This window comes from Solea senegalensis, linkage group LG2 (genome assembly GCF_019176455.1).
Source record: "Solea senegalensis isolate Sse05_10M linkage group LG2, IFAPA_SoseM_1, whole genome shotgun sequence".
Lineage (NCBI taxonomy): Eukaryota > Metazoa > Chordata > Actinopteri > Pleuronectiformes > Soleidae > Solea > Solea senegalensis.
Window position 1 is genome coordinate 16,877,137 of NC_058022.1, and position 26,738 is coordinate 16,903,874.

The 26,738-nt window shown below is 40.5% G+C and overlaps 1 protein-coding gene across 1 annotated transcript; it reads left to right on the forward strand.

Moving 5' to 3' along the window:
- Window positions 1-140: 140 nt before the first annotated feature.
- Window positions 141-25,517, forward strand: LOC122765145 (follistatin-related protein 1-like). The gene is made up of 12 exons (XM_044019262.1): window positions 141-192; window positions 983-1,209; window positions 1,293-1,349; window positions 17,333-17,434; window positions 17,573-17,702; window positions 18,524-18,556; window positions 18,755-18,885; window positions 20,283-20,401; window positions 20,694-20,806; window positions 21,339-21,449; window positions 21,550-21,644; window positions 24,017-25,517. Exons 3-12 carry the CDS (start codon window positions 1,293-1,295, stop codon window positions 24,056-24,058), a joined length of 933 nt encoding a protein of 310 aa, XP_043875197.1. The 5' UTR covers window positions 141-192; window positions 983-1,209; the 3' UTR covers window positions 24,059-25,517.
- The last annotated feature ends 1,221 nt before the right edge of the window (window positions 25,518-26,738 follow it).

The window sequence follows — 26,738 nt, forward strand, 5'->3', positions numbered from 1 at the left end:
CCATCTGCACTGAAATTCAAAGGTTTTCTAACATGTTTTCAAACTTCTCTATTTTTGGGACTCCGTTCAGATTGTCACAACATTTGTCCTGAGTGATTCCAGTCGAGACCAGAATCGTCAGATCCAACCACAGAATCCACACTCAAAGATGGTGTGAGGACACATTTGTCTACATTCCTGAACTGCATGAAGGTAATCCGTCCTCAGCACAGGATTAGAGATCCCCTTGTAACAGGCCAAATTAACCCCTGCCTAGAATAAACCCGGGTATAGAGTATATTCACTCACTACCCAAATATAAAACATGTTCTTGAAATCAGCTTTTTTCTTCAGCAACCTCACAAAATGTAGGATAAAGAAGTCATATCATCAACTTCTTTAGTCAGTTTCATACATTTATCCGAAACAAGTCTCTAATTATTAACAAACTTTTGACATCTGACGTTTTTCTCAGGTTGATATTGATGTGGTGGATTAAAATGCTGAACAATTAAGGCATTCGTGTGTAAATACAATCAAACCTCAACCTCTTTACACAACAGGGGTATATTCCAGCCTAGATGTATAGTCTGGCCTAGGCTAATTTATACTCTGGGGTTAAAGTGGCCTATACCATAATATACCCGGGGTATAATCTAGCATAGGCCACTTTAATCCCGGGTTTACTCTGTTACACCACCGTCCTCAGCTGTAGTAATGTGATCAGCACTAGTTTCAGCATAATTACACTTACCAGTGCTCCATCATTAATATTTTCCTTTATCTATTCATTTATTTATTTCAAACCAAATCTGAATCTGATGATTGTGTGTAGTTTTTGAAATGCAGACTTTCAAAAAACAAAAAAAATCCATCTGGATCAAATGTGGCTGAACAAAAAGAAAAAAAAGAGAAAAATCTAACAGTCTGAACGAGGCCTGTGAGAGCTGCACTCACTTTCCCCGGCTCCTCCTCCTCTGCTCCTCTGTAAACATCCTCTCAGGAAACCCTGGCGTTCTCATTGGTCGCGGTGGCGGAGAGGAGGGAGGAGGAGAGGAGGGAGGAGGAGATGCAGACGGACTAGCACGAATTCCTCAGCTCTCCTCAAATTTCTTGTTGAAATCACGGACCGTTTTCCCCCCGAACCCGCACCGTCCAACACACAGAGCAGCTCCCCCCCGACCTCCGAGCAGACTTCACCAGTGCAGCAAGCTGCCGTTCACAAAAACGGTGATACAAGTTTGTGTGTGTGTGTGTGTGCGAGTGTTCTTTGTTTCTGAAACTAAACCTCACTTTCTCTCTCTTTGGTCCAGATGTTACGAAGTGTCGCCGTGCTCCTGCTGCTCTCCGTGGCTCTCGCTACCGCCGAGGTAAGTTTGGCTCGGACGCCTTTTCTTTTTGAAATGTCTGCTCCCAGTTTGAATCAGTTGAAAGGTTGTGGGGTTGTTTTTTTTGTTGTGAAAGCAGCAACTGTCAAGAGTCAAGCCGAACACATCTGGAGTCAGTCTGTTAGTGAAAGCGAGTCATTTTCAGCTGTGAGTTTCAGTTACTGTACCGAGCCATAGCGTGTTATTATGGCATCTATCCATCTTCTTAAGGAGAAGCAATTATGCCATTATTTTTGCCACTCCACCCAATTATGAGCTTCATTATGGCGACAATAAAGCTCGCAATTAAGCTTAATTACCATTGGGGGAGTGCTTTATTTCACAACAGGGACATCCATTATATTTGTATTCCTAAAAAGAAATTTCACTTCACAGGCACATGTACATCTCAGTGCTGTAAAAGGACTGAATAAACACAACTATTTTTATAGTTTGATTTGCTGTGATGAATCACGATTAATCGTGCCTTTTCATTTTACTAGAGTTGTTTGTAATGACCGATGTTCAAATGTAAAATCACAGAATTATTGTAGACATTATTGATATTTTTGATTCAGGTACTATGGTTTTAGTCCATTTAAGAGGGTTTTTTTTTGTCAGAAATGAAATATACTATCCCTATGTATGTATGTAGGTTTGTATGAAGTATGAAAGAGCCATCAAGGCCACTGAAAGTGTGTAGAAGAAAAATAATTGCCTGGGTGTACTCAGTATTATAGTGGCATTTCTCTGTCGTACTCACAGTAGTTTCCCATCTTAAACAGTGAAGTGCACTCAAATTATCATTTTAGATCAATTACTGTCTTGATCTACGCTCATCTTACTCTACAGCCTGAAGAGAACAGATCTGCATAGAAATCACACAGTAATCTTTTTTTTTTAATCATTTGAATCGAATGAAAGTGAGAATAATGATGTAAATATGACCATTCCCTCTGATATATGCAAATCCAATTTTCTGTCAAAAATAATCGCAATTACATATTTGTTCAAAATCGTCCAGCCCGACTGTGAAGCCGAGCAATTGCCATCACATACGTTCAATAAAAGCAAGGACCCTTAGCTTCTTCTTCTTACATTGTGTGTATTTGTGACACCACAATTCATCTCGTGTGTAGAGCGTAAGATGTGTCTCTTCCTTCGTAATCTACAAGAATACATTGGCGACAGTAATTAGCCAAAATAACAGTTAGGTTCTTTCTTACATGTTTCATTTTTTGGTCTTTAAAGTGAGACTAGAAAGTCTATCAGTAGTTGAGTTTGCAATACCCTTTAGAAATGTGCAAAACTGAAATATCGCAATAAACTACTGGTTTTATCGCAAATTGTAATGGAAACACTTTTTTCGCATATATACGTCACTGGCGTCACCGGGTATGACATGAGGGGGTCACATGACCAGTTCACTTCAGACAAGATGGCAAGGTATGTGGTTCACCCGCTGCCGTCCTCCTCAGTTACAGGCAATCATAGATCACTGGTCCAAAAACCATGGAAGCGCAATATGCTCACAGTCATCGTCCTCAAGGTGGAGTCTTGTGGGACGAGATATTTTTACGAGAAAAAGTTTTTTTGTGGAGTTGTGAAGTTAACAGCGCACAAAAGCAGTCACAAGAAGACAGGAGTGACACTGGAGTGACAGACAGCTGTGAAAAGAAAACAAGGGACTGGGAGGGGTTGTTTGTGGAGACCTCACCGTCTCTGCTGCTCTTGGGGTTTGCGACCCTGATCATCAAATTTGTGGCGTTCATCAGTGCAAAGCACTCTGACAACTGGCAGCTGCTCCACTTGCATGTTTGGGTGGTCGGTCAGGGAGCTTGGGTGTTTGTCTGTGTACTCAGGGGTGGTGAGTGTGCTCAGGGGTTGAGAGAATACTCACCTTGTGGGTTTCACGCTGCATCACTAAGTAGTCCAGCCTCTGAGTCAACACAGAAATAATCTGCTGGGAAAACAACCCTAAAGACTATCATAGATTACGTTTCTGGACGTAAGCACAGGAATCCATTCGCTTTGTTAATTAGACTTCAGACAGTAACTCTGGAACATGTCCGGACACTTTGGTTCTTTCGGGATTCTACTGTTCATGTGTGAATTATGTAGCAGGAGATTAACTGTGTCAGACGTGTTCATGACAACAGGAATATTACTAACAATACTCTGTTTTCTTTAAAACAAACGCACCCTTGTGTTTCCATGTATAGAAATATTAGGAAACTTTGGCAAAATGATGAAGTCATAGCCCCACCTCTCTCTTGCTCTTGAATTTGCAGTCATGAATACTGTATTTACTGCATTTAGAGCCATTTCTTGAAACAATGCCATGTTTGTGTGTGATGGACTGTCGACCTGTCCAGAGTGTACTCCGCCTTTTGCCCTGTGTCAGCTGGGATTGGCTCCAGTGGCCCCCGCAACCCTCATGTAGAAGATAAAGCTGTAGACAATGAATGAATGAATGCCGTGTTTATGGAAAACCTTTTATAAAATGACAAAGAAAAAGATCATATAGGGAAAGTTCTGTTTCCGTGTGGATAAGGCTTTATATTTTCAGTTTTTATCTCAGTTTTAATCTCACAATAGAAGCCCATGTTCTCATTTTTCACCATTGTTCTTTTTAAAACTAAGCAAACAACTGCAGAGGAGAAGATCTGCCGGCACCGGCGTGTACCTGAAGCGTCTCGCGGTATATCTGGACAGGAAAATCACTCAGACTATCTGAAATTTGGCTACAGGGGGTTGATGGGAACGATATTTCAATTGTACGGACTCTAGTGCATGTGTTAAATTAGCATTGGATCATGACATTAGTCATGACATTGTCATTAGTGTGTGATAATGTTGAAACTACATCCTGCAGCCAGTCAGCTTCTCATAAACACTGGAAACTGGCAGAAATAGCATGGTCATAGTCACCGCCTAGACATGAGAGTGGCGTCAGTCGTCACATTGAGCCTTAGCTCCTCAATGACGATACTAAAACAGAAACCCAGCAGGTGGTGTTTAATGTTCCTAACCTCACCAGACACAGCTGCTCAACACCTGGCTTTGTGTTGACTCCTCTGTTGACCTGCACAACAGTTACAGGCTGAGGAAACTAACAGGGAACTGACTTCCTTTCATTTTTTTTTTTTTCCATTTGCTTTTGCCTAATTAGAGGATGGATTTTTCAAACACTCACCACTATGGCAATCTAGTCTATCTTTACAGCTTCACGCAGCTGGCCATTAGCGTCTCAACAGACACAACATCATTTATAGGCCCTCACAGCTGACCTTACACTGGCTTGCCTACCTTTATTGGCTGGACAATGCGCTCTTGTGTGCGTCCATATTGAATGCATGGCCATGATCTGTGAGGTATGGCAAAGTGAAGACAAAGCGCACAGCAGAGTCTGCTGAGTGTACCCGTGAAGTTAATGGGGAGGTATTAGAAAGGCATTTATTCTCCAAAGGTAATTACCCTGATAATATATGGCCTGTTCACTGGCTGTGGGCAGGGCCTCCACTGGCATACCAGTGAGCTGTCTAAAGGAGGTCAACAAGTTGGAGCAAAGCCCTCGCAGGAGTAGATCTGATGAGGCTGTTTTTATTTTCTATTATGAGTGTAGGCTATTAAAATCTGGAACGCAAACCCCTGATTTATTGTGTAGGAGAATGCCCGTGTGTTTCCTGAGGCGAGAAATTGCAGCGCTTGAAGATAAGCAGCTCAGAGATGTAGAGGAGCAGAGGTTTGCTGGGGTCAAGACCATGAGGAAAAGCCAGTGTCTCAGTGTGAGATGTGCATCTGGTGAATAAAAATGGAGCTGTACTACAATTTACTTGATATGCAAAGGAGGACGTGTGAACATTTGCAGTCTCTGAGAACATGTAAAGACGGAGAGAACTGTGTTTATTTCCTTTTTGTGCTGTGTTTATCGCACTATCCTACATCTTCTGTGGGGACAGGGGTGGAATGACACTGTGGTTAAATAAATAAACTTGGGCTCTGGATCTGGAAACACATGCACAAGGGCGTGTCCACCATATCAAACCAGACAAGCTCTCCTCTTTGCTTACATACTACCAGAGTTAATGGTGAAGATTTAGCCTCTTGAGCATCTTTCAGACTGAAATTAGTGGATGTACCTGAATGAACCTGCTAAAAAAATGACTACATTCTCACTGCAAGTTGTTCGTCTGCCCTGTGGTGTGTGGTTTTGTTCCACCCATGTGTGAATTGTGACTTCACAAAAGCTGTGGAAATGAAAAGAATCAGAATTCTGAAGAAAAAAACAACACACCCTCAGTGATGAAGTCACGGTGGCTACTATTTTTTGTACCTTGTATTTTGGTTCCTCTTTCGATAGCTCATTCAGCCGATCTGATTGTTGAAATGAAAAAATATCGAGCGCTGTCCAAAGGTTGTAAAAGTGAGGTTCATCACAAACATTCATGGCTTATAACTGATTTAATGTCTGCAAAATGGATGCGAGTAACATTGAGCTACAAATGATGCAGGAACCTACGTCACTGCCACTGATGCTGAAGCTGAGAAAAACCCGTCGCAGAAGTCCTTTAACCTGGGAATAAATGACACATAATTCCCACTGGTAAAAAAACAAACAGTGAAACATGGGATTTTTTTTTGACCGGTGGGGGTGGGGTATTGTTGACCTCTGTTGCAGCCACTGATTGAGTCACAGCCATGCAGGCAGTCTGCCATGTTGCCATGATGATTCCTGTTATTTCTCGTTCAAGGTGGGCTAAAAATACCCGCCCAGGTGGCTGGAACATGAGCATGAGGGGGACACTGTGTCCTCTGTCTGGATCAGCCTGCTCTAATTACTGTAACTCAACATCCAGTCATGGATCCTGTGCATGGATTGCAGTGGGTGGTGAGATAGAGTGATGTAAAGCAGAGGCAAAATGGAGCCACAGTCTTGCAATTATAGCAGGAGAGACTGGGGTTGAGGTAAGACTCTGTTGTGCAGTAAGGGGATAGAGAGAAAGAAGGAGGTGAGTGGGTGGGATGTACCATGTCTCATATCCCTGCATATGTATTTTCTTCACTCCTGGCTCGGTTAAAAATGAGTCCTCATTTACTAAAACAGCTGCGCTGGTATCTCATCATTACCAGCACCCTGCACTTTAAAGCGATGCGCACACCAATTAGTCTTAAAGAGAAGCATTTAAGTCTTCTACGAATGTCTGTGAGTAAGAGAGAGTTACTGTGTAATTGAAACAAACATACAGACTAAAAAGTGTGGGGTTTGAAACATCTGGGCTCATATTAGTTCACTCACAAAACAACACAAAAAGCACACAGCGAGATAAGTATTGAATGTTGGTTGTAATGGACGACAATCTCCCATTGTTTGCCTCTTTCCTGCATTCTGCCCTGAAAGAGGCAATAAATCATCATCACTTGGGTCAGATGTTAAAGAAAATAGTTCGAATTCCAAGGGAGGGTCCATTTTCTTTGTCAAATTGGCCCAATTATCTTCCAGGATTTTCTGATAACTGGCACAGAAACTTTATAACTTTATTAAACATTTATGTGCATTTAAGTCTTACCAAACGTGTACCATCTCCATGTTACATCTTCAGCAAAGTGGGTAACAGAACAGATACAGTTACAGAAATAAAACAACTTCACTACACTGCTACACCTGATATTGAATATTCTGTGAGTGTTCAATGATGTTGACTTATTCACTTTCTTCTTCATGGCTTAAATACCGAATACTGCTTTTGTTGGTTCTATGAGCTGCTTAACTGACTTCATTCAAACAGTTACAAGAGAAATAGTCTGTCTGTGGAGTGGTCAACAATTAAAACAATGAATCATCATTAAACAGTCATCCTTTTTCATTTTAAACAACCTGTTGCAGAATCGCTCTATTGGGGAAAATACACCAACAAGCACACGGTCAGCAGCAGTGGCAGCACACAGCTAGGCTGTGGCAACACACTGCTGACACAAGGCAGTTTGGGTCATGGATTCATGCTGTGAAAAAATAAAAAAGTCTGACTCAACCATTGACATGACTCAGAAACCCAGGCTCGTCAGAGCAGGCTAGATATTCCACTCTTCAACAGTGCAGTTTTGTTGAATCTCTGTATTTAATATTTGGAACATTAGCTTTCATGTGTCTCATACCTGGGTCTTGTGTAGTTGTAACAGTGGAAACTTAAGGGTCCACTAATAGCTTCTTGTAAATTTTGAATCATACGTCTTTATCTAGCAGTCGTTCTTGTTAAACATTTAGTTTGCACTGTGGCATGCATGATAAAATATATGAAGCAGAACTTCAATGTGACATTTTTTCAGTGTCCTTTGAAAATCCAATGATAAAACTAATTCCCTGGAGCCCAAGGAAACACACGACCTACTTTATCTCACTACCAGTCCAAAAATATTCAAATTACAGTTAAAGTTCCAACAAAACAAAGCACATTTTTATTCTATAGAAGCTGAAACTAGTGAACATTGATGGTTTTGCTTCTAAAAATGAATGTAAATGATAATTAAATTAGGTCGGGATTCATTTTCTGTTACAGTAACTAATCGTGAAAGCTCTTACCGAACCCTGACATACTGTATGGATGTTTCACCAATTCATGGGAAAAGATTATGATTTTGAATGGCTGGAATCACACCCTGTAAATAAGTCTTCTCCTTGTACAAACATGCTCCAGCTTTTAGCCCCAGCACTGGCCTCAAACAGGGAGAAGAGAAGAGGGCAGGGAATCTACTCATTCTCCTGGCCTGAGCCCAGTATGGACCCTCCCTCCCTCTTTTTCTCCCTACTTTTCCTCTCTGGCAATGAAACAATTCTTAGGACAGAGCAATGGTGGAGATAATGTGGTAGAAAGACAAAGTTAGGAAAGGGAACGTTTAGGGGCATCGTCAAGGTCACTAGGTCAAGAAGGGAGGGAAATCGAAGGTGAACGAGGTGACAAAATAGAGTTTATAGTGGAAGGAATGCTAAGAGAGGAATGCAGGACAGATGATTGGATAGAGAGGGTGGGTTATATCTTTCATGAGATGGATGTGGGTCAGGTGGTGTGGACAGGGGACACTTTTGTCCCAGCATTGTGACAACAGCGTGAACAAGGCCGGGGGAGGCAGGGGTGGTGCTGTGTTCATAGCATTTTATGTTCCCTGGTGACGTTTTAACTGCTAGCAGATGTGGCTCTGCTCAGACCGGGACTTTTTTTTCCTGCCTTTCTTTCTTCTTTGTCTCCTTTCTCTCTTCTACGTCTCCCTATGTTTTCCTTTCTGTCTACCTCCGTCTTCTTTCTCCCTTCATTACGTCTCTTTCTGTCCGTTTCTTCATCTTCTAGTTGTTTTTTTGAGGGTGTAGTTGCTTACATTTCATCTGTGGAACATCGAGGCCGCTGGGTGTAAAGTAAGAGGTTGCAGACTGGGGTGACATCATGCCGCCTGTTGTTGCATTCCTTTCACACTGAATAAGAAACGGGGAGAAGAAAAACAGGGACATTAGAGTAAACTGGCATTACATTCAGTACCTTTACAGTACCTTGAAGACTTACCCTTTTATCTGGTTTTCAACTGAACTTTATTTATTTTACTATCATTATTCTCTCTGTTTCTCTTTTATTTCTCTTTCTCTTTAGTTTGTTTTAGAGCTGCAACTAACGATTATTTTCATAATCGATTAATCTGTTGTTTATTTTCTCGATTAATCGGTTGGTCCATAAAATATCAGAAGACCTTAAAAAATGTTGACCGGTGTTCGTCAAACCTGGAGATGATGATTTCTTTGTTATCCAGAGCAAAGAAATGAAGAAAATATTCACATTTAAGAAGCTTAAACAATCGTAAATCTTGTTTTAATCATGAAAAAAGGTTCAAACCAATTAACCGATTATCAGATTAGTTGTCGATTTATTTAGTAATCGATGAATAATCGATTAATCATTTCATTTCTAGTCTTAGTTTTAGACTTACTCACTATATATATATGTATATATATATATATATATATATATATACATATATATATATGTAGAGACAAACAACCATCCTCTCACACTCATGGTCAATGTTAAGTGTCCAATTTGGCTAATGGACTGTGGGAGGAGAACCCGGTGAAACCAGTACGCACAAGAATAATACAACAGCAACAACAAACGTGGCCAAATCAGGGCCAGTACAATTGAAATTCATTTTATGCTCTCTCAGCTTAGAGAATTAAAGATTTTAAAGTTCATGGATGCCGGGAAGTCTTGGAATTGCACTCAACATGCCAACAACTAGCCAGAAACCATCTAATAATAACAACTAATAACCCATTTAATAATAGTGTATTGCCACCTAGCATAGTAAATGCACACAAACTTCATTTAGTAAATCGATTCCCCACTAGTGCTTGCATCCAGGTACAAGTGCAATAGTCCAGTTGAACAATTTAGTGGAGCTATAATCGTAGCTTGACTTAACTGTGCACCACTGTCCCTTTGTTTCTGTCCCGAAATGTTTGAGACCACCTAGAGAGAGGGCTGTGACAAAGCTTTCATACCTTTATAACGTGCTCAAATAAGTCTTTGGTTGGCCTCATTAATCCAAGGACACATCCTGCCAGTTCCTCTATCAACTCAATGATCCATGAAACAATAACCAAGCGTTTTTGCTCAAAGGAATGATGCGAGTACATTGTTTTGTTTCGGGGATTGAGAACGTGTTCCTCAGCCAAGTACTTTGCTGTTTGTCTGATCTCCAGATGCTGTCAAGTACAGATGAAACGAGACTGATTTGAGTCAAATGTAAAATTACAGTTGAATAGATAGAGGATGAAAAAAAAGGCCTGAGAGTTTGAGGAACTTGAATTATTTAGGGCAAATGCTTAAGTTGTAATGACTGGAACTGGAGCTGCTGACGTTCTGTGATGTTCCTCCCCTGTGCGATGAATTTAGTCACAAGCTCACACTAATTCTTTTAAGGAGGAAACTGGATCATAGTTAACTTGTGTGTGTGTGTGTGTGTGTGTGTGTGTGTGGAGCCAGGGTTGTTCTCATTCTTCTTTGTAAAGCCTGTTTAGAGGGAAAGAGAAGTGAGAGGAGGAGGATGCGATGAGCGCTTAAGTTTCAGCTCAGCTTCTGGCAGAGTCCACATTTAATGATGCTGAGGAGTGTTGACTAATCTAGAATTTAAGAGACAAAACAGGGAAAAGAGGGAATTTGCTGGGGGGTGGGGATGGGGCACTTCTCTGTCCTAGATACCATGGAAGGTTTGGCTCAAGATGAACTTTGTTGAACCCCAGCTGAGGCTCACATAGCTCAGGAATGTTAGCCCCATCCTGTCAGTCTCCTCGCTCTCGTTGTGGCTCCATTATTTCACCTCACTGTCTTTAAAACATGCCTGTAAAACACAGGATTGAACCCAAAGGTAGTGAGGGTGAAGTCACCTCGATTTGTGTCCATTTGTCATGTCTGAGTCTCTCTGTTGTGTAGGGAATGGAGTCACTGTTGGTTAGAGACAAGCTTTATCAGTGTTGTTTTGCTTTAATGCTTTAACATGATGGTTTACAAAAATCATGCCATGTCTGAATATGAGACTACAGGTAGTAGCTTTGTATAGAGTAGAGTGTATAGAGTACTCTATACAAAGTACTCTGTTTCCAGGTATACAGTCTGGAAACAGCCTGGCTCTGTCTGTCTATGAATGGCTTGATACCACTATTTTGTGTCTGTAATTATTATCAATATCACAATCTAAAGATACCAATATTTCTTATTTAAGGTTTTTGGATCATATACTGTAGGTATATTTTAATTTTGACTCGTATCAGACTGATACTGAGTACTATAACACATCTATGGCACTTACAAAAGACAAAAGTGTTTCATTGCTAAGTACAGCTTTCTTAGTTTTTTTTGTACATAATATCTAACAGTTTTGTGAAGTTTTAGGGATGGCACGATACCACTTTCTCATGTCCAATACCGATATCACAAACTGAACTATCTACCGATACCGACATCACTCTGATACAGTACTTTTAGACCTTTTAAACTATGGAGCTGTTAAGAACACATATTTTTCCCATGAAAAGAAATAAACAGCCCACAACATAACACAGCTAAAATACTCTTGCTGTGATTTTTAACCGGGATCGGACCAATATTGAGTATCATATCGGCTCATTCCATTTAAGTTTAAGGTTGATTTTTTTCATTTTATAAATAGAAATTGTCGCAAACTATAAATGACTGATCCCTTCAGTCAAAATCTGATCTACATGCTACATGCCTTCGTGACAGCTTCATCTGTTCATGCCTTTAACGTGATATTATTGAAGATTTCTGAAGAAAGAAAACATTTTCACCGGTGCCAAGTAAAACAAATTCTTGGAACTTTGTCATCATTGCCCATTTTGTTTAGCCATTATTTGGCACTATTTCTTTAGTCATGTACAATTAAAATATAACAAATTCAACTTCACATTGTCATGTTTTAATCAGATTCATAGTCAAAGCAGGAACATGTTTGAAAATGGTTAATATAGTGTGTATATATATATATATATATATATATATATATATATATATATATATATATATATATATATATATATATACAAATTGAAATATCATCCATCTCCTTCCACCCTCCTGGGATGTATTATATTTCAAGTTGTCAAATATCATCATATTTTATTCATGGAAACACATACCTACCAGACTCAGCATACCCTGGGGAAGAAAAGACATTTTGTCAATTCTTGTACACTGAGTTGTAGCTCTTACCAGATTGTTGCGTCTTATAAACCCAACACAGAAACCTGTAAATGTCACTTTTGTCCAACTTGTCTTATTCAGATAGCGTTGGAAGCGTGTTATTGAGATGTTGATGCCGCTCTACCTCAGTCATCTTCCACCTGTTTGTAATGCAGATCAATTCAGCAGCACCGGGAAGCGCAGACTCCACAATGAGCATAATGCTGAATCAACACCTCTGAAACACAGTCTGAAGAAAAGCTCAATATGAAAGAAATTGGCTGCAGAGAACTTGTAACTCGAGCACTAACTTGTAACAGTAAATCAGGCTTATTTTGCCGAATGCACTAATCAAGTTGATGGAACTGTTATTGCTTCAGAAATTCATGTTGTCACTAACGGAGAGCTTATATTCAGTGTTTAATGCCTTTTATTTTGTACAAGCAACCTCCATTATGCTGTTTTTTTGTTGTGGACATGTCCATGGCTGGGGTATACCATCTGTTAATCAATGCTTTCTATGCTAATGATGGGCAGAGTGCATTGTGGGAATGGATCCAGTGTGGCCATTAAGTGACACCAGCCGAGGATCATTGATTTGTCTGTTGAATCGAGCATTGCCAAGATGCACTCTCACACACACACACACACACACACACATGCACAAACATGCACTTATAACTGGATTATCTCCATTACTCTGTGTGTGTGTGTGTGTGTCTTGGGGCCGGTTCATACTTAGCCTGTTCCTCGTCTGCAGAAAGCCTCTTCACATTTCTGCAGGCACGCACAGAGAGAGACTGATGGATTAAGTAAGGCGAAACGTTCTGAACTGTATGTTTTGAAGAAATAAGCAGGGCCTCTGGGTGCAGGCAAAACAAAAGGACACCACAAACAGTGAGACATAGAAATCCTGCTGACACCAAATTGCCAGACATAAAAAGCATAGCACTGTTACACAACTGCACAGGTTACATGTGTAATCTACCAGCGATGTGAAAGCAGAGATCAGTCTTCAGGCCTGCTTCTGGTAAACTTAGGGGTTGTCACGATACTACAACTCTATATTTGATACCACTGTTTGTCTTGTTACTGTTATTTGTGTTACTACTTTCCACCAAACAAATCTTTGTATTGATTAGTATCTGGGTATAGATGTTTTTGACAACCCTAGTTTAACTGTATGTGGAATATTGTGGGCACTCTAGTCTGTCACAGAGCATTTCAACACCTAACGGTGGGTAATTCGGCTTCACCTCTTCTGTTCTTTCTTGACCATCTATCACTTCTTGTTCTCTTTTTAGGCTTCCTCTTTCTCATTCTTTCCTCTCACCGCTCACCTCACTGTCACTGGGAGTAAGATGACAAGGGGCAGAGAATCACACCATGGTGTGAAATGTTCGACTCAAGTTGTGAGGACTTACAGTATAGATGAAAAGGATGCACAAAGAGGTTGTGAGACAAGGATGTTTTATATTGTTCTTTAGACCTTTTATATAGTTTTAACCTACTAAAGACACAAGACTTGAATCAAAGAATAGTGGGACTGGAGGAAATTGTGCTGCACAATGTGAAATGTGTGTGTGTGTATATACAGCCATAATACAGCCAGTATTATGCATGAGGCAGCATTGTGTGAAGGGCTCTGTTATGATCTGTTATGTCATTTATTAGACCTCGGCCTTCTGTTTGTGGTTTTAAATGGAGAGGAAGAAAATGAAGCAACATTTGTTGTCTGCAGTGTAAAATTTATGTTATTTAAGTAGGACATACCCCCCCACACACACATTCAAATTCGCACAGCTATCCTTTTAAGGACTTTGCATCGATTTGCATTCATTTGGACAGCCTAACTAAAGCTTTAACCATAACCACTATACTTAGCCCTAAACTTAACCAGTTCCTCAGAAATGAGGATCTGTTTCATTGGGACCACATTTTGGTCACTTGTCCTAATGAGGTAACACATACAAGTAAACACATACACACTGTGTGTTGTTTTTTGCTGACGTTGTACATTTTTTTAATGGCTTTTCCCATGGTGATTGGGTTAATGATGGTATTGAACCTCAGATATGCTGATAGATGGATTTTGTTAGTTTGGAAATGAGCCAGTATTAGGGTCATCGGCTCCAGTTTTGAGTCATTACAGAAAACTGTTGTTTGTCCCTGTTTCCACTCTTTTATGCTAAGCATCTGCTGGCTTTTGCTCCTTATTTAGCAAACGGATCTTAGAACAGAATTTGTTTTAGCATTAAACTAAAAGCAAGGAGTTTAATGACAGACCTATATTTAAATGCCATTTACTCACATTTTTATGACTCAAATGTGGAAAGAATTAGAGCCGGAGTTAGTTACCGATTCAAATGATCGGAAACCAGAATAATTTTACATACACATGGAACATTTTTTTTGCATGTAATTAAATCCCACTACCTGAATTGTGATCAGAACCATGTTGATATTCTTCATCATGTTGAATCTAATGGTGCATGTGTGCTCGCTCTAGAACAAAGGCTCCAGGCTAAATGCAGTCATGATTTATGATCTCATAAGGTGGACGGGCGACAGCTCTGATTTTCTGTCACACTTCTCTGGCTTCTCCGTTCATTGTTGTCGGCACTCTTGTGCTGTATTGCTGTGTCAATCACAAAATCTGCTGCAATGTCATTATGACACTTGGTTCTGTTTGCCTCATTTGATTGACACATCTGTGATCTTACCACAGCAGCCTGCGCATGTTCTCACCATAGCAACAATCCACTTGAATCAGCTGTAAGAAAGAAAAAATAAATAAATAAAAAGAGCCCATGCCTCTGTATTCATTAACTAAATGTCACGGATCCTCTGGTTGTGTGGAGCCCTTCATTTATACCAGACTCATGTAAGGAGCCCATCCATTATTCATGTTCTCACTGGAGGTTTGTTACAGGTTTCAACATTCCTCTCTGGCCCATCTGTGTCTAACAAACTGGATTGTCCAATATGCTGAAGGCCACAGGGATCGCTTTGAAGATTTTCCATGACCTCAACTTTGGAGTGTCTAATGTATGCATACTACTGCAACCAAAAATCCCCTCCCTCAGTTCTGAATTAAAGCCGCTAAACATGTGATTGCCACCCTCCCCTGTGTCCAGGCTATGCCATTTTAACCTACATACCAAAACCTGGACTCACAAACATGCGACAGAGGCCTGAAGCCAACTCACGTGCTATCATATCGGGGTCAACTTTCCACCTCACTCTTACAGGAAATGGCGGCTTATAGGGCAGAGAAGGGGAGTCTGGAAAAACAGGGAGGAGAAAAGATTTCGCAGGGCCTGGGAATGAGCACAAAGGAAAACACAGCTCAGACTCCAGATGTGGAAGCACCCTGTACACACACACATACATACATATACACACAAATAAAATCACACATATACAAACACTCACAGAAAAGGAGGAGGTAAAAAGGGCTGTAAAAGCTGCTCTTGGAGCTCCGCTTGGCATCTTGTGATTGGTTGGTTCGTAGTTCCCGTGAGCTAATTCCTTGGCAAGTCCACTGCACTGGGGATCATCCGCAAAGATGGATGGCAGTCTTTGGCAAACAGAAGAGAACAATACTGTATACAATTCATTTACAAAGCACTATATGCCAATTTACTAGGATATCTGCCTGGTCTAATTGCGTACAGATCGTCTTGTCAAGATTACCTTGAGAACTGCTGCATTGCCACTGAAATCGGAAAGCTTTCTTTTAAACATGTATGATCAAAAGTGGAATAACTAATAAAAACACGCACAATTGGACAAGGGGATCCTTTTTTCAATTCAAGCACTTTTTAGCAGCCTTGGGGGGGATGAGTGCGAATGTTTGCGCTTGCATTGACAGTGAATTTTTGATGTTTCTTTTTTACCTGATGTGGCTCTATTGCTGTTTTATGAACTCAGTTTCATGTACTGTATAATTTGACAGTTTTTTTTACAATGTAATGTGTCATATGTAATTTTGAATGGCGACCGTGAAAAAGAGAGCCTGCTCTCAGTGGCCCTTGTATGCTTTAAATAAAGGATGATGATAATGATAATGATCCTTGAACACACCAAAACACAGCCTCCAATTTGTGAACAAGGAGAAATGAGAGTGAATAGATGAATGTTATAACCCTAGAGACATTTGAATGAAAGGGGTTTGGTTCTAATGTTAAAAAAAACCAAACTGCTGTTTGCCAGCAGCTCTCTCTCTCTCTCTCTCCTTCTCTCTCTCACACACACACACACACACACACAGAATTTATCGTTGTCATTCAGTTTTCTAATGTGCACCATTATCTTGTTTAGTCTAGACTTAAAAGACAATGGCTCCACTATTCCAATTCTTTTTCTAGGGGGAGTACGGTCTGTCACTTCATTAGCTGAACCTGGCCAGCGTTCACATGGCAACCACTGGCAAACATACTGTAAATGCATCACCAGCGACCTCCACAAAAGTGCAGACATCAAAACGTGAACTAGGTAGAAAAGAGCAGAGACGAATCCATGACTAGGAGGCGTTCAGTGAGCACAATCGTGCAAATGACTTGCTTTAAAAAGACACATTTTCTGAATGAATCATTGACATTGCTTTTGGAGAGCGCTTACATTCTGCATTTGTACAAGGCTGAAATGTTGGGAAATGCAAGTGAGTCACCTCGAAGTTATTGCTAATTAAATTCAACATATTTGGGGTTTTAGTGGAAGTCTTTGTGTTGCGTCACCTAGTGGGGAAGAAGGTGCCTCTTACATTTGACTGCAATTCAATTTAAATTGTCTCACACAAAAATAAATGCTATGCAAACATGAAGTTGTAGGAGGAGGTGTGGTAAATCAGGCAGTTTGCATGCTGTGGGGAAATTTACATTTTTACAGCAGCAAGACAGTAAAGATAAAGATAATAAATAATAAACATGCATTATAGACAATATAGAAAATATTGTAATAGAAAATTACAATATAAAAAGATATCAACACTTAGACTATAAAACATTAGTTAAAATAGAATGTAGAATGTATATAAACATAATGGACTTGATATTAACAGTATAAATATGTATAATACTGTATGCAAGTGCATAATCGGTATGTGTCGTAAAACGTGCCCAGCTGTACAGATCACCCTGCTTATAAAATGGGGGCAACAGTGCCACCCTGTGTGCAAAACCAGTAGAAACCAGTCCTATTTCAAAATCAGCAACACTGACTGGGATTTCTTTTTTTTCACCCCAGGAGCTGCAGAGCAAGAGCAAAGTGTGTGCCAACGTGTTCTGTGGGGCCGGCAGGGAATGTGCTGTCACTGAGAAGGGGGAGCCCAGCTGTCTGTGCATAGAGGTGAGTTGCAGCACAGCAGAAAGAATCACTTCTTCCTAGACTTTCTGTGCGGTTATTTTGATAAAATCTCGTGCTATACAGTAATTAAAACTCAAATCAAATGAGACATGAGACACAATGTTGTAACTCTCTTTTCAGACCTGTAAGCCCCACAAGAGGTCAGTGTGTGGCAGCAATGCTAAGACCTACAGGAATCATTGTGAGCTCCACAGAGATGCTTGTCTGACCGGCTTGAAGATCCAGGTGGCCCATGATGGACACTGCCAGGGTAAATAACAGCACACAAGATGATCCCAGCGCAAGTAATATCACCAGTCGTATCGCACAGTCTTCCTCCGCAAATTAGAATGTCCTTAGTCTAAATGTGTGACACTTATTATCCTCGGATGATTTCCTACCATAATGCTAATTTGAAAAATGCATCATGTCGAGAGGCAAAAAGAAGTTTGCTCCACTTTACATGGGATGGCATTCGGCTCATCTGATGAGTGTTGATAAGGAGTGCTGATAACGTCTTTTTTTTTTTCATGGCACTGATATGTGAGGTGATCGGGTTGACAGTCAGCCATATACAGCCTGACTGAGACAATCAGCAGATACATTTGCTATCCTCGCCTTGACCTATCATATCGATGCATCTAATGTGGGCTTATCTAAACTGCTCTCTCTCTCTTGAAGATGTTGCACGGCTTGTGTCCTCGCTGGCCTGAACATTGATCGCAGCAGTGGCAGAATCAAGAGCAATAGTTATCTCTGTGCTGTCTCATCTTCACAGACCTTTGGACGAGTGCTCAGTCACAACCGGGTTAAGCTTTGTTAATCTGAACTAGTGCAGTAGCTGTTCAATATGTGCCTGTTGGATTTTCTTCTTGCGTTTCTTATCTCAACACTGCCAAAAATTGGCGCCGCACACACTGGTGCCCTTAGTAAGTCACCTGCTATGTAAGTTTGAAGCCAGTCAAGTGGGTCATTTGACAGCTTTGTTGTGAAGATGCAGGCAGATGTTGCATTTATAGATAAATGAAGTCAACGGTGTTGAGTCAATTTGCCTCAAATGTTGTGTTCTCTCTTTTTTCAAATCTCTTTTAGAAAAAAAGACTGAGCAGGCAGCTGCCAGCCCAGGTGAGTTTGTGTGATAAGTGGGAAAAATGTAACCACGTTTTTTGGTTTTATAAATCTTAATCAAGCAATCAATAATGCATTGTCATACTGACACACTCACAAGAGGACAGTGAGTTCAGTGATATCGGAGATATCTCGCAAGATAGATTTTATTATTTGGATTATTCATTGACGTCTGTATATGTCCCCACCCTGCAGTGGTATGCTACGCTGCCGACCGCAATGAGCTGAGGAGTCGTGTGATCCAGTGGCTGCAGACTGAGGTTGTCCCAGACGGCTGGTTTGTCAAAGGATCCAACTTCTCTGACATCCTGCTCAAATACTTCAAGGTGGGAGTCTTTTCTCTGCTGTGGGCAGCAACACAAAATGAAACCTAGCCTTTGTGCACAACATTACACAGCTAGCATCTGTATGAATGTCTGTCTCTCGGCCCCCCTTCACCCCAGTATTTATTCCCAGTGTGCGCCACATTTTGAAGATATACTTGTATACTATAATCTTTCAACGCTTACATCGTCTACAAACATGCTACATGGATCTGGAGTGGGTGGAGTGGCTCAGTGGTTAAGACCGGTACCCTATGTGCGAAAAACATCATGGTCGCAATGGTCGCAAGTTCGATTCCACCCCACGCTGATTGTACTCAATTCCATTGTAAGTCGCTTTGGATAAAAGCGTCTGCTAAATGACATGTAATGTAATGTAATCTGAAGATTCCACCACAACACCACGGCCAGAGAATTTCACAAGGCAGCGATACCGATGCTGATTGTAAAGTACTACGTATGTCATGCTCAGATGCAATATGTCATTTAGATAAAACATATATATAAAGAGTAATATGAGCATAATAATGTAACTTTGTCCCACTGTACACGACACACAAAACTCAAACTGTGAGTCTGTTTTACTGAGACAATGTGCTCATTTTGAGGTGTTTTCCATGGAAACAGAATACAAAACACGGTGTTTGCGTCCTACGGGTGTTTGCGACCCCCTTGCATGGTACCTGGATTAGGATTGGCCTATATATTGCATTAACAAGCAAGAGGCAGCTCTATCAGTACCTTGTCAGTTCAGCACTGAATACACATTTGTGTAAAGCAGGGGTCACGCAACTTTTTTGGGTCGAGAACAATATGGAGGGTTACCATATAAACATTCAAATGATGAATTCAGTTGCATACACATTAATTCCAGTGCTTACTCCTAACGATTATCAATGATATTTTACTGAGTGATCACATGGAGCTATCCTAGGAAAACAAAACATGCACAATTTTAGTTTTATTAAACGGTCTCTCTCTGTCAAATCTTCGTCAGCCATTAAAACTGTGCAGGCAACTTATTGGCCGTGTTGGTGACCGCTGATGTAAACGTGCAAAAAAAGTACTATATTTGATTTTAATTTTGTAGTCCGATGACTATTTCTGCTCCATTTCTATTTTTAATGTCCCATATTGTACAAAGTGAGATTTCCAGGTCACCACTGGAACAATTACACATCTGCTTCTTTTTAATCTAATAATTGCATCAGGAATAATCAGTGAAAGCTTAGTTTCAGCATGTTGTTTGCTCAAAATCGACCGTCCCAGTTCCGTACCCCTTGAGACAATTGACCTCCAGCCATGTACCACCTTCTCCCACACACCGTGTCTGTAAGGGAATCACTGCTCTGCATGAAGGTGACTCTGTCCCTCTTCTGTGTCCGTCCTTGTTTCTACAGTCTTATGACAATGGAGATTCTCAGCTAGACTCGACAGAGCTCCTCAAATTCATCCAGCACAATGATTCCGTTGTGGAGATGCAGTCCTACGCTGACCAGGAGAGCAACAAGCTGCTCAGGTTAGTGTGTTTGTGGGTTTGGACTGTATGTTGTTTGCATTATCACATCACTTGTCAGTAATGTTTGCACAGACCGGCCTAATCTTTGACCTGTGGTGCTATTTTAAGGTATGTACTCTAAGTCATTGAACTCAATTTAGGCCAGTGCAGACTTCCCTGACGCCAGCCTCCTACACAACTAGCAATGTATTAATTAAACGTGATTATTTGATTTTGTAGTGTATTAGTCTCTGTGTGTGCAGCAGGTGATGTTTATTCTGTTTTTTTGTGTGTGTGTGTGTGTGTATTACAGGAGCCTGTGTGTTGATGCCCTCATCGAGCTTTCCGATGACAACGCAGACTGGAAGCTGAGCTTCGATGAGTTCCTTAACTGCCTGAAACCTGGCTTCAATCCACCAGAGAAGAGTGAGCTTCGAGTGACACATCATAATTATGCTAAATGAATGCGGTTGTGGAGCAGCCCCGACATTCAGTGAAATGTGGAAAATGAGCCTCACGCTTGTCTTGAGGAGTTTGTCATCAGATGTTAACGCATCTGAGATAAAGTGAGATAAGGTTCACTGGGCTCTGTGGCACTCCCCTGTCAGAGGGAAATTCAGTACATTTTCAGTTCAGTCCTTTTATTGGTTTAACTTGGTTTACAGACAGGCTCTGGATCTGTGCTGCATTTAAGAACAAGCAGACTCATGTACACAGAGAAATCAAGACTTTTAAGCCTGGAGCTTTAAACAGAATGATGTTAAATATTTGAAAAGCATTTAAAATAGCTTCTTGGACTCACTTGCTTCGTGTGAGTGTTGGCTTTTCTTCATTGAGTCTTATATGTGTCAGCAAATGAGTGATGTGCTTTTTACATGAAGCCACTGGAGGATAAATGTCTGTTTTCTTATCTGTGATCTTGGCTAAATAACGTGTGTCGTGTGTTTTTTTTCTGCAGAATGTGCCTTGGAGGATGAGACATATGAGGACGGAGCAGAGACCCAGGTGGAGTGCAACCGCTGTGTCTGCGCATGTGGCAACTGGGTCTGCACTGCGATGACCTGTGCTGGTCAGTCAGAGTACTGGAGATTATTTTCAGTCCGTTCAATGTATTTTAATGTTCTACTGATCAACTCACACATGGATCCCCTGTTTTATTATGTGTCCAGACAAAATTGCAGCTGTGGATGAATCCACAGATGCTGGAGCAGAGATGACTGAGGAGGAGTGGAACCTTCGCGTGGCTGAGCTCAACAAGCACCAGGTCTGCCTTTGCAATCTGGAAATCATTTACGAAAAATATTATAATTAATCATAGTTCTATCACACAACAGGATATGATGTCGTTATTATTCCTGAAGGTCATTTTGTCAGCAGTATTTAAGCATAAAGAACAAAGGATGAAACCAGAGCTCAGGTTGGGTGATATGACCAACACATATTCATTATAAAAAAACATTATAAAAAAACTCACTAGCCAGCCCGAACTAGACCACACTACAATTTAAACACTAGTAGTATTTAAGTATTTAATGTATACAGTATTTCAAAGCTCCATCACCGCCCCACTTCTCTTACAACGTCTGTGTGTTTGTTTTAAGGATCATTTGAACTGCATTTGAATCAAACTGCTCAGCCGGCACAATACAATTCCCCCTAGGAATAGGAGCTTGTACATTCTTATGTGAGTCGTTCTCTCCGCAGCTTTAGGATTCTTGGCATGAAAAGTAAAGCAACAAATCATAGGGATGTTTTCTCTAAATTAGGGCGATAAAAACTATCAAATTGAGAGTAGATGTCTCCTACAGCCTCCTACTCCACAGACTACAGCGGCAGCGGTCTGTGATGCCGCTCGCGATCGCCGGTGCTGTCCCTAAATACACCAGACTCCTCTGTTAAATAGAGAGATTTCCCTGGTAGTTGTTGGAGATCAACCCACGTTTTTAGCATTGTTAAGTAGTTTTAAGTGATCTACAGTTCAACGCTGTTCGGCTTGATTTGTGTGTGGGACATCTCTTCCTGTGACGGCACTCTGGCCAATCAGCGGCCGGCAATCATTGAGCAGGTACTAAAAATACAGGTACTATGGTAGTGGAAACGCTACTTAAACCGTGGCGTGGCGAGGCAAGGCGAGTAGAGCCGGTGGAAATGCGCCATTAGAATGCAGTCACCATAACCTGGCCAGTACTCACATTTATGAGCATCTCTTACTAGAATCTTCGACTCAACTGCTCGTGGCATTGACTCCAATGTTAGTGAAGAACCTGTATATAATGACACTCTGTTAGGATAAATAATGCACAAAAGATGAGCTCAGTGTTATAGTTAGAACATCAAGGACAAATTCATTCCCGCCAGTGTTGCGGGAATGTACAAAGTCAATGAAAAGTACAAAGGAGTACTTCAGATTAATAATTTAGTAGTAATTTGTAATTCATATAAAGTCCCCAAGACATATATATTACAGAATCAATGTCTGCCTATAATAGTCTACCAGACTGATGAGCAGTCTTAAAATACAATGTATGTATGTGATGATGCTGTCAATGGCCACACAGGACACTGTCACTGCAGTGTCTTTTGTCTCCCTGAGCAAACAATAGTGATTGTCTCTCCGTGCACCCAGGACAATTACTACAGTCTCTTCTAGAAGATAGTCTCGAACATCCATCTATACATACAAACGCTTTACATCCACATGAGGGTCGCGGGGCTGCTGGAGCCAATCCCAGCTGACATAGGCGGAGTTCACCCTGGACTTCTACAACCTGGAAAAAAAAAAGGAAAATCTACTGTCCTAGAACAAAGGTTCCCAACCTCTGGGGGGCACATAGCTTCACACAAGGCCATGAAACCATTTGAATTTTAAGGGTGTGATCATTTGTACATGTAAAATATAAATGACATAGCATTTTATTCATTTGTTTAGGGAAAACAAATTACAAATGATTTTTTCCAGCTGAATGACCAGGTTTTACAGATGTAAAAAAAAAAGCTGAGCCGGAAGAGGAGAATGCTAAATTTCTCAAAATGATGGCGTAATAAATACATTCTCAGAGCACCAGGCAGCATGGACTTTGAAGATGTGTGTATGATAATTACATAATACATAATATTTTTTAATTTTTTTTCAATATCATACACATATTTAAGATGTGGTATACTCCTACTTCTTTTTTGTAAGTGTTTGTGGGTAGTGTGGGGGCCTCATTGTATACAATGGTAACATTATGTCTTGTTCTTTAAGTTAAAGGGTGGGAACCACTGTCTTAGAATATCTACAATGAGTATAAATGTGTATGTGAGAGTATGTGAGTGTGCTTGCTTATAGGCGAGTATGAGAGCATGAGGCTCACAAGTTAGCTTTAGGACTCTGGCTGGAGGCCACAGCTGAGTCAGCAGGGTCACGTAAGCGGCCAACTGATAACAGTTGCATTGCAGCTCTGTGGGTGTACATTTATCATGACCAGGTTTATGCTATAGTCTTTGAGGACTTGGCTTCACATTAGACGGTTGCTTTATGAATGGGTAAAACTATATAATGATGTGTCGTCAAAAAATATGTGTGCACGTCATTATGTATGCAGAATGTTAATGAAACAATACATCTGTTTTTTTTTACTATCGTAAATACAGGAAACAGTGGAGAAGATGAAGGCGAGCACAAAGGAGGCCTAAATAAGGACGCAATGAGGAAGAGGATGCACACCTTCACCCTTCTTCTATACTTGATTTACCTTGTGGCCATTTGTTGTTGTTAAACTGACTTTTTCCATGTTTCTCTGCTACGTTCATTTTACATTTTTAAATTGTTCAAGTGTCTGTGATGTTTGTTTAGATTCAGGGGCTATCGAGGAGTATTATTGGATTCCCGTGTGTTCAAGTACTGTCATGTTTGATTGTATTACTGTGCCCCTACACTAGCAGCAGGGCTATTTTTTACGACAATTCTTATATTTTTGCAGTTACCCTAAAACAAACTGTCATGTTGTCACTGGTTTGGAATGTGGAAGCCACTGTTTGAGAGAGGTGGTGAGGTCAGGAACTCGGAGAATCCAGCTGTTTGCTTGACATCTTGACACCTGGTGTAGCACATTTCCCAGCGTCCTCAGAGGTTTTATGGTCAGGAGGTTGGGTGTAGAAGATGGGATGAGAGGGTAAAGCGACTAGTGATTTCTTTCCGTTTTTTTCATGATTTTGTTGCCATTTAGAACTGACACATGAGGCCACTGCGTGACCGATGCACTTCTGTCTGTCTCTCCTGGGCTTTAGTTTATCACAAGCCTGAACTTTGTTTTGTATCTTAGTGCTAAAGTAATCTTTTTTTCTTTTTTTTTTCTGCAGAAACCTTTGCTTCTATGTACAGTATGTTATTGATTGGAGTTGGAACTCATCTTGTTCCCATGTTATGCTCAAGCAAGTCTCTCCGGTGCTCTTCAGTCATATTCTGTCATATTCTGTCATATGTTTGTGAGACATTACGTTCAATAACGTTCAGGGTGGGGTGGGCGGGACAGAGAATCTGCAGCCAGGTGAGACCTGATCTGAATATAGCATGGTGAAAATTGAAACCAAAGTCGTGATGATATTTTTGAATGATGTACAAAAATCTCCGGGTAACACATTACTCTGGACCCAGCAACAACACTATACCTGTGCTTTCAAAATCACTCTAACAGCAGGACTAGCCTCACTCTAAACTAAAGTAGCTTAGACGCATCATTACTGGGTGCATATAAAGTGCTTGTGTGTATGTGTGTGTGTGTGTGTGTGTGTGTGAGAGAGAGAGATTTTGTGTGATGCTGAGAGTAGTTTAGTTTGCATAATGTTTTTATTTGTTCAAATCCTGTTTTCTGAATTGGGAGTTTTGACATTAATAACCAGTGCCTTAGACCTGCAAACAGTATAGGTCTCTACCTTTGCCTGCACAAAGGCTAATGTGCCACGTGGCAGTGTGAGAATGAGAGCGCTTTGCTGAAGTTTAGCAGTAAACTATTGTTTTGTGACTCTGTCCCTGATAAACGGCTGTGTGAAAGTTGCATTACTAGATTCAATCTAAACCTCTGTATTCCATTAGAAGTGCAGAGACTGTAAGACTGTAATATGTATGTATGCCAATAAAGTCCATACACCACCAGGAGAGTGTTGTTACTTGTGTGTGAGTGTGGTTCATCTGTCAAAATTAAAATACTTCCAATTGGAAAACAATTTGTTGGACAGATTTTTAGTATTTCAGAAAGCTATCAAACATTAGGTCTCTTGGGGTAATTTAATCAGATTAATCAGACTCATTTTCTTCATGTACATAAATTGTAGTGACATGTAGCTCCTACAAGTAGACTACTGGTTTGAAAATACCCACAGATTTACTATATTACACTTTTTTGTACTGTGTGTATTTGTTTATTCATTAAATCTTAAAAATCACGCTGAGCTCAAAACCTATTACCTTGACAAGAATTGTGTGTCCCTCTTTCTCTGTAGAGAAAGTATCACCAGCTTGGTGAAACTGAAATTTAACTCCATCGACGCCATCTTCCTAGAACATTGAGCTGTCTTGGGGTCAATTCCCAGATCCTGGAATTTTCCTGCCTGGTTTGGTCACTTAAGTTGTGTAAGTGCAAATGTAAATGAAACAGGATTGTATCCTTGGCGACCAAAATAGTGGAGATACACCACAAAAGCCTCTGAGCCAACTTTACATAGAAAGGAGGAGGAGGAAGAAAGCCAAAACATTCTTGGCAGACAGCTCACATGAACTTTCTGCTCAGTTTGAGCTTCTGAAGTCCGGGAGGCGCTACTGTGTCCCCTTGGCCAAGGGTTTTTTCAAAAAATCCTCAAAGTCTCGCCATCAGCAGTGACCAACCCACAAGTGCTCTACTTTTTGCTCTTAAAATGTACTGTTGTGTCGTCTGTAATTGGTGAGACAAAGACAATTTTCTTTAAAGATTTATTCTATTCTATTCTATTCTATATGGTTAGGATTAGCATTGGTTTATTCTTGTGTTACAAGTTAAGGTAAGGCATTTTGTTGTGATGTTAAGATTAGGGTAAGAGTACATAATGTCTATGAGCGTCTTTGAGTGTCTTCCTCACTAAGAATGCTGTACAAGTGAGAGTTTATGTATGTATGTGTGCGTTTGCATGTTAAATGAAGTTTCATTGACTAATTGAATGATAAATTAAAAACAATATTTGGTGCTGTGCTAAGTTTATGTTCTTTTATCTTGAAACTGACTTTTTCCATGTTTCTCTGCTATGTAAATACTTCTTTACATAGGTTAAGAGCTTGTGATGGTGTATGTTGCATTCAGGGACTTTCATGGGGGTATAAATGGATTCTCTTGTGTTCACTACT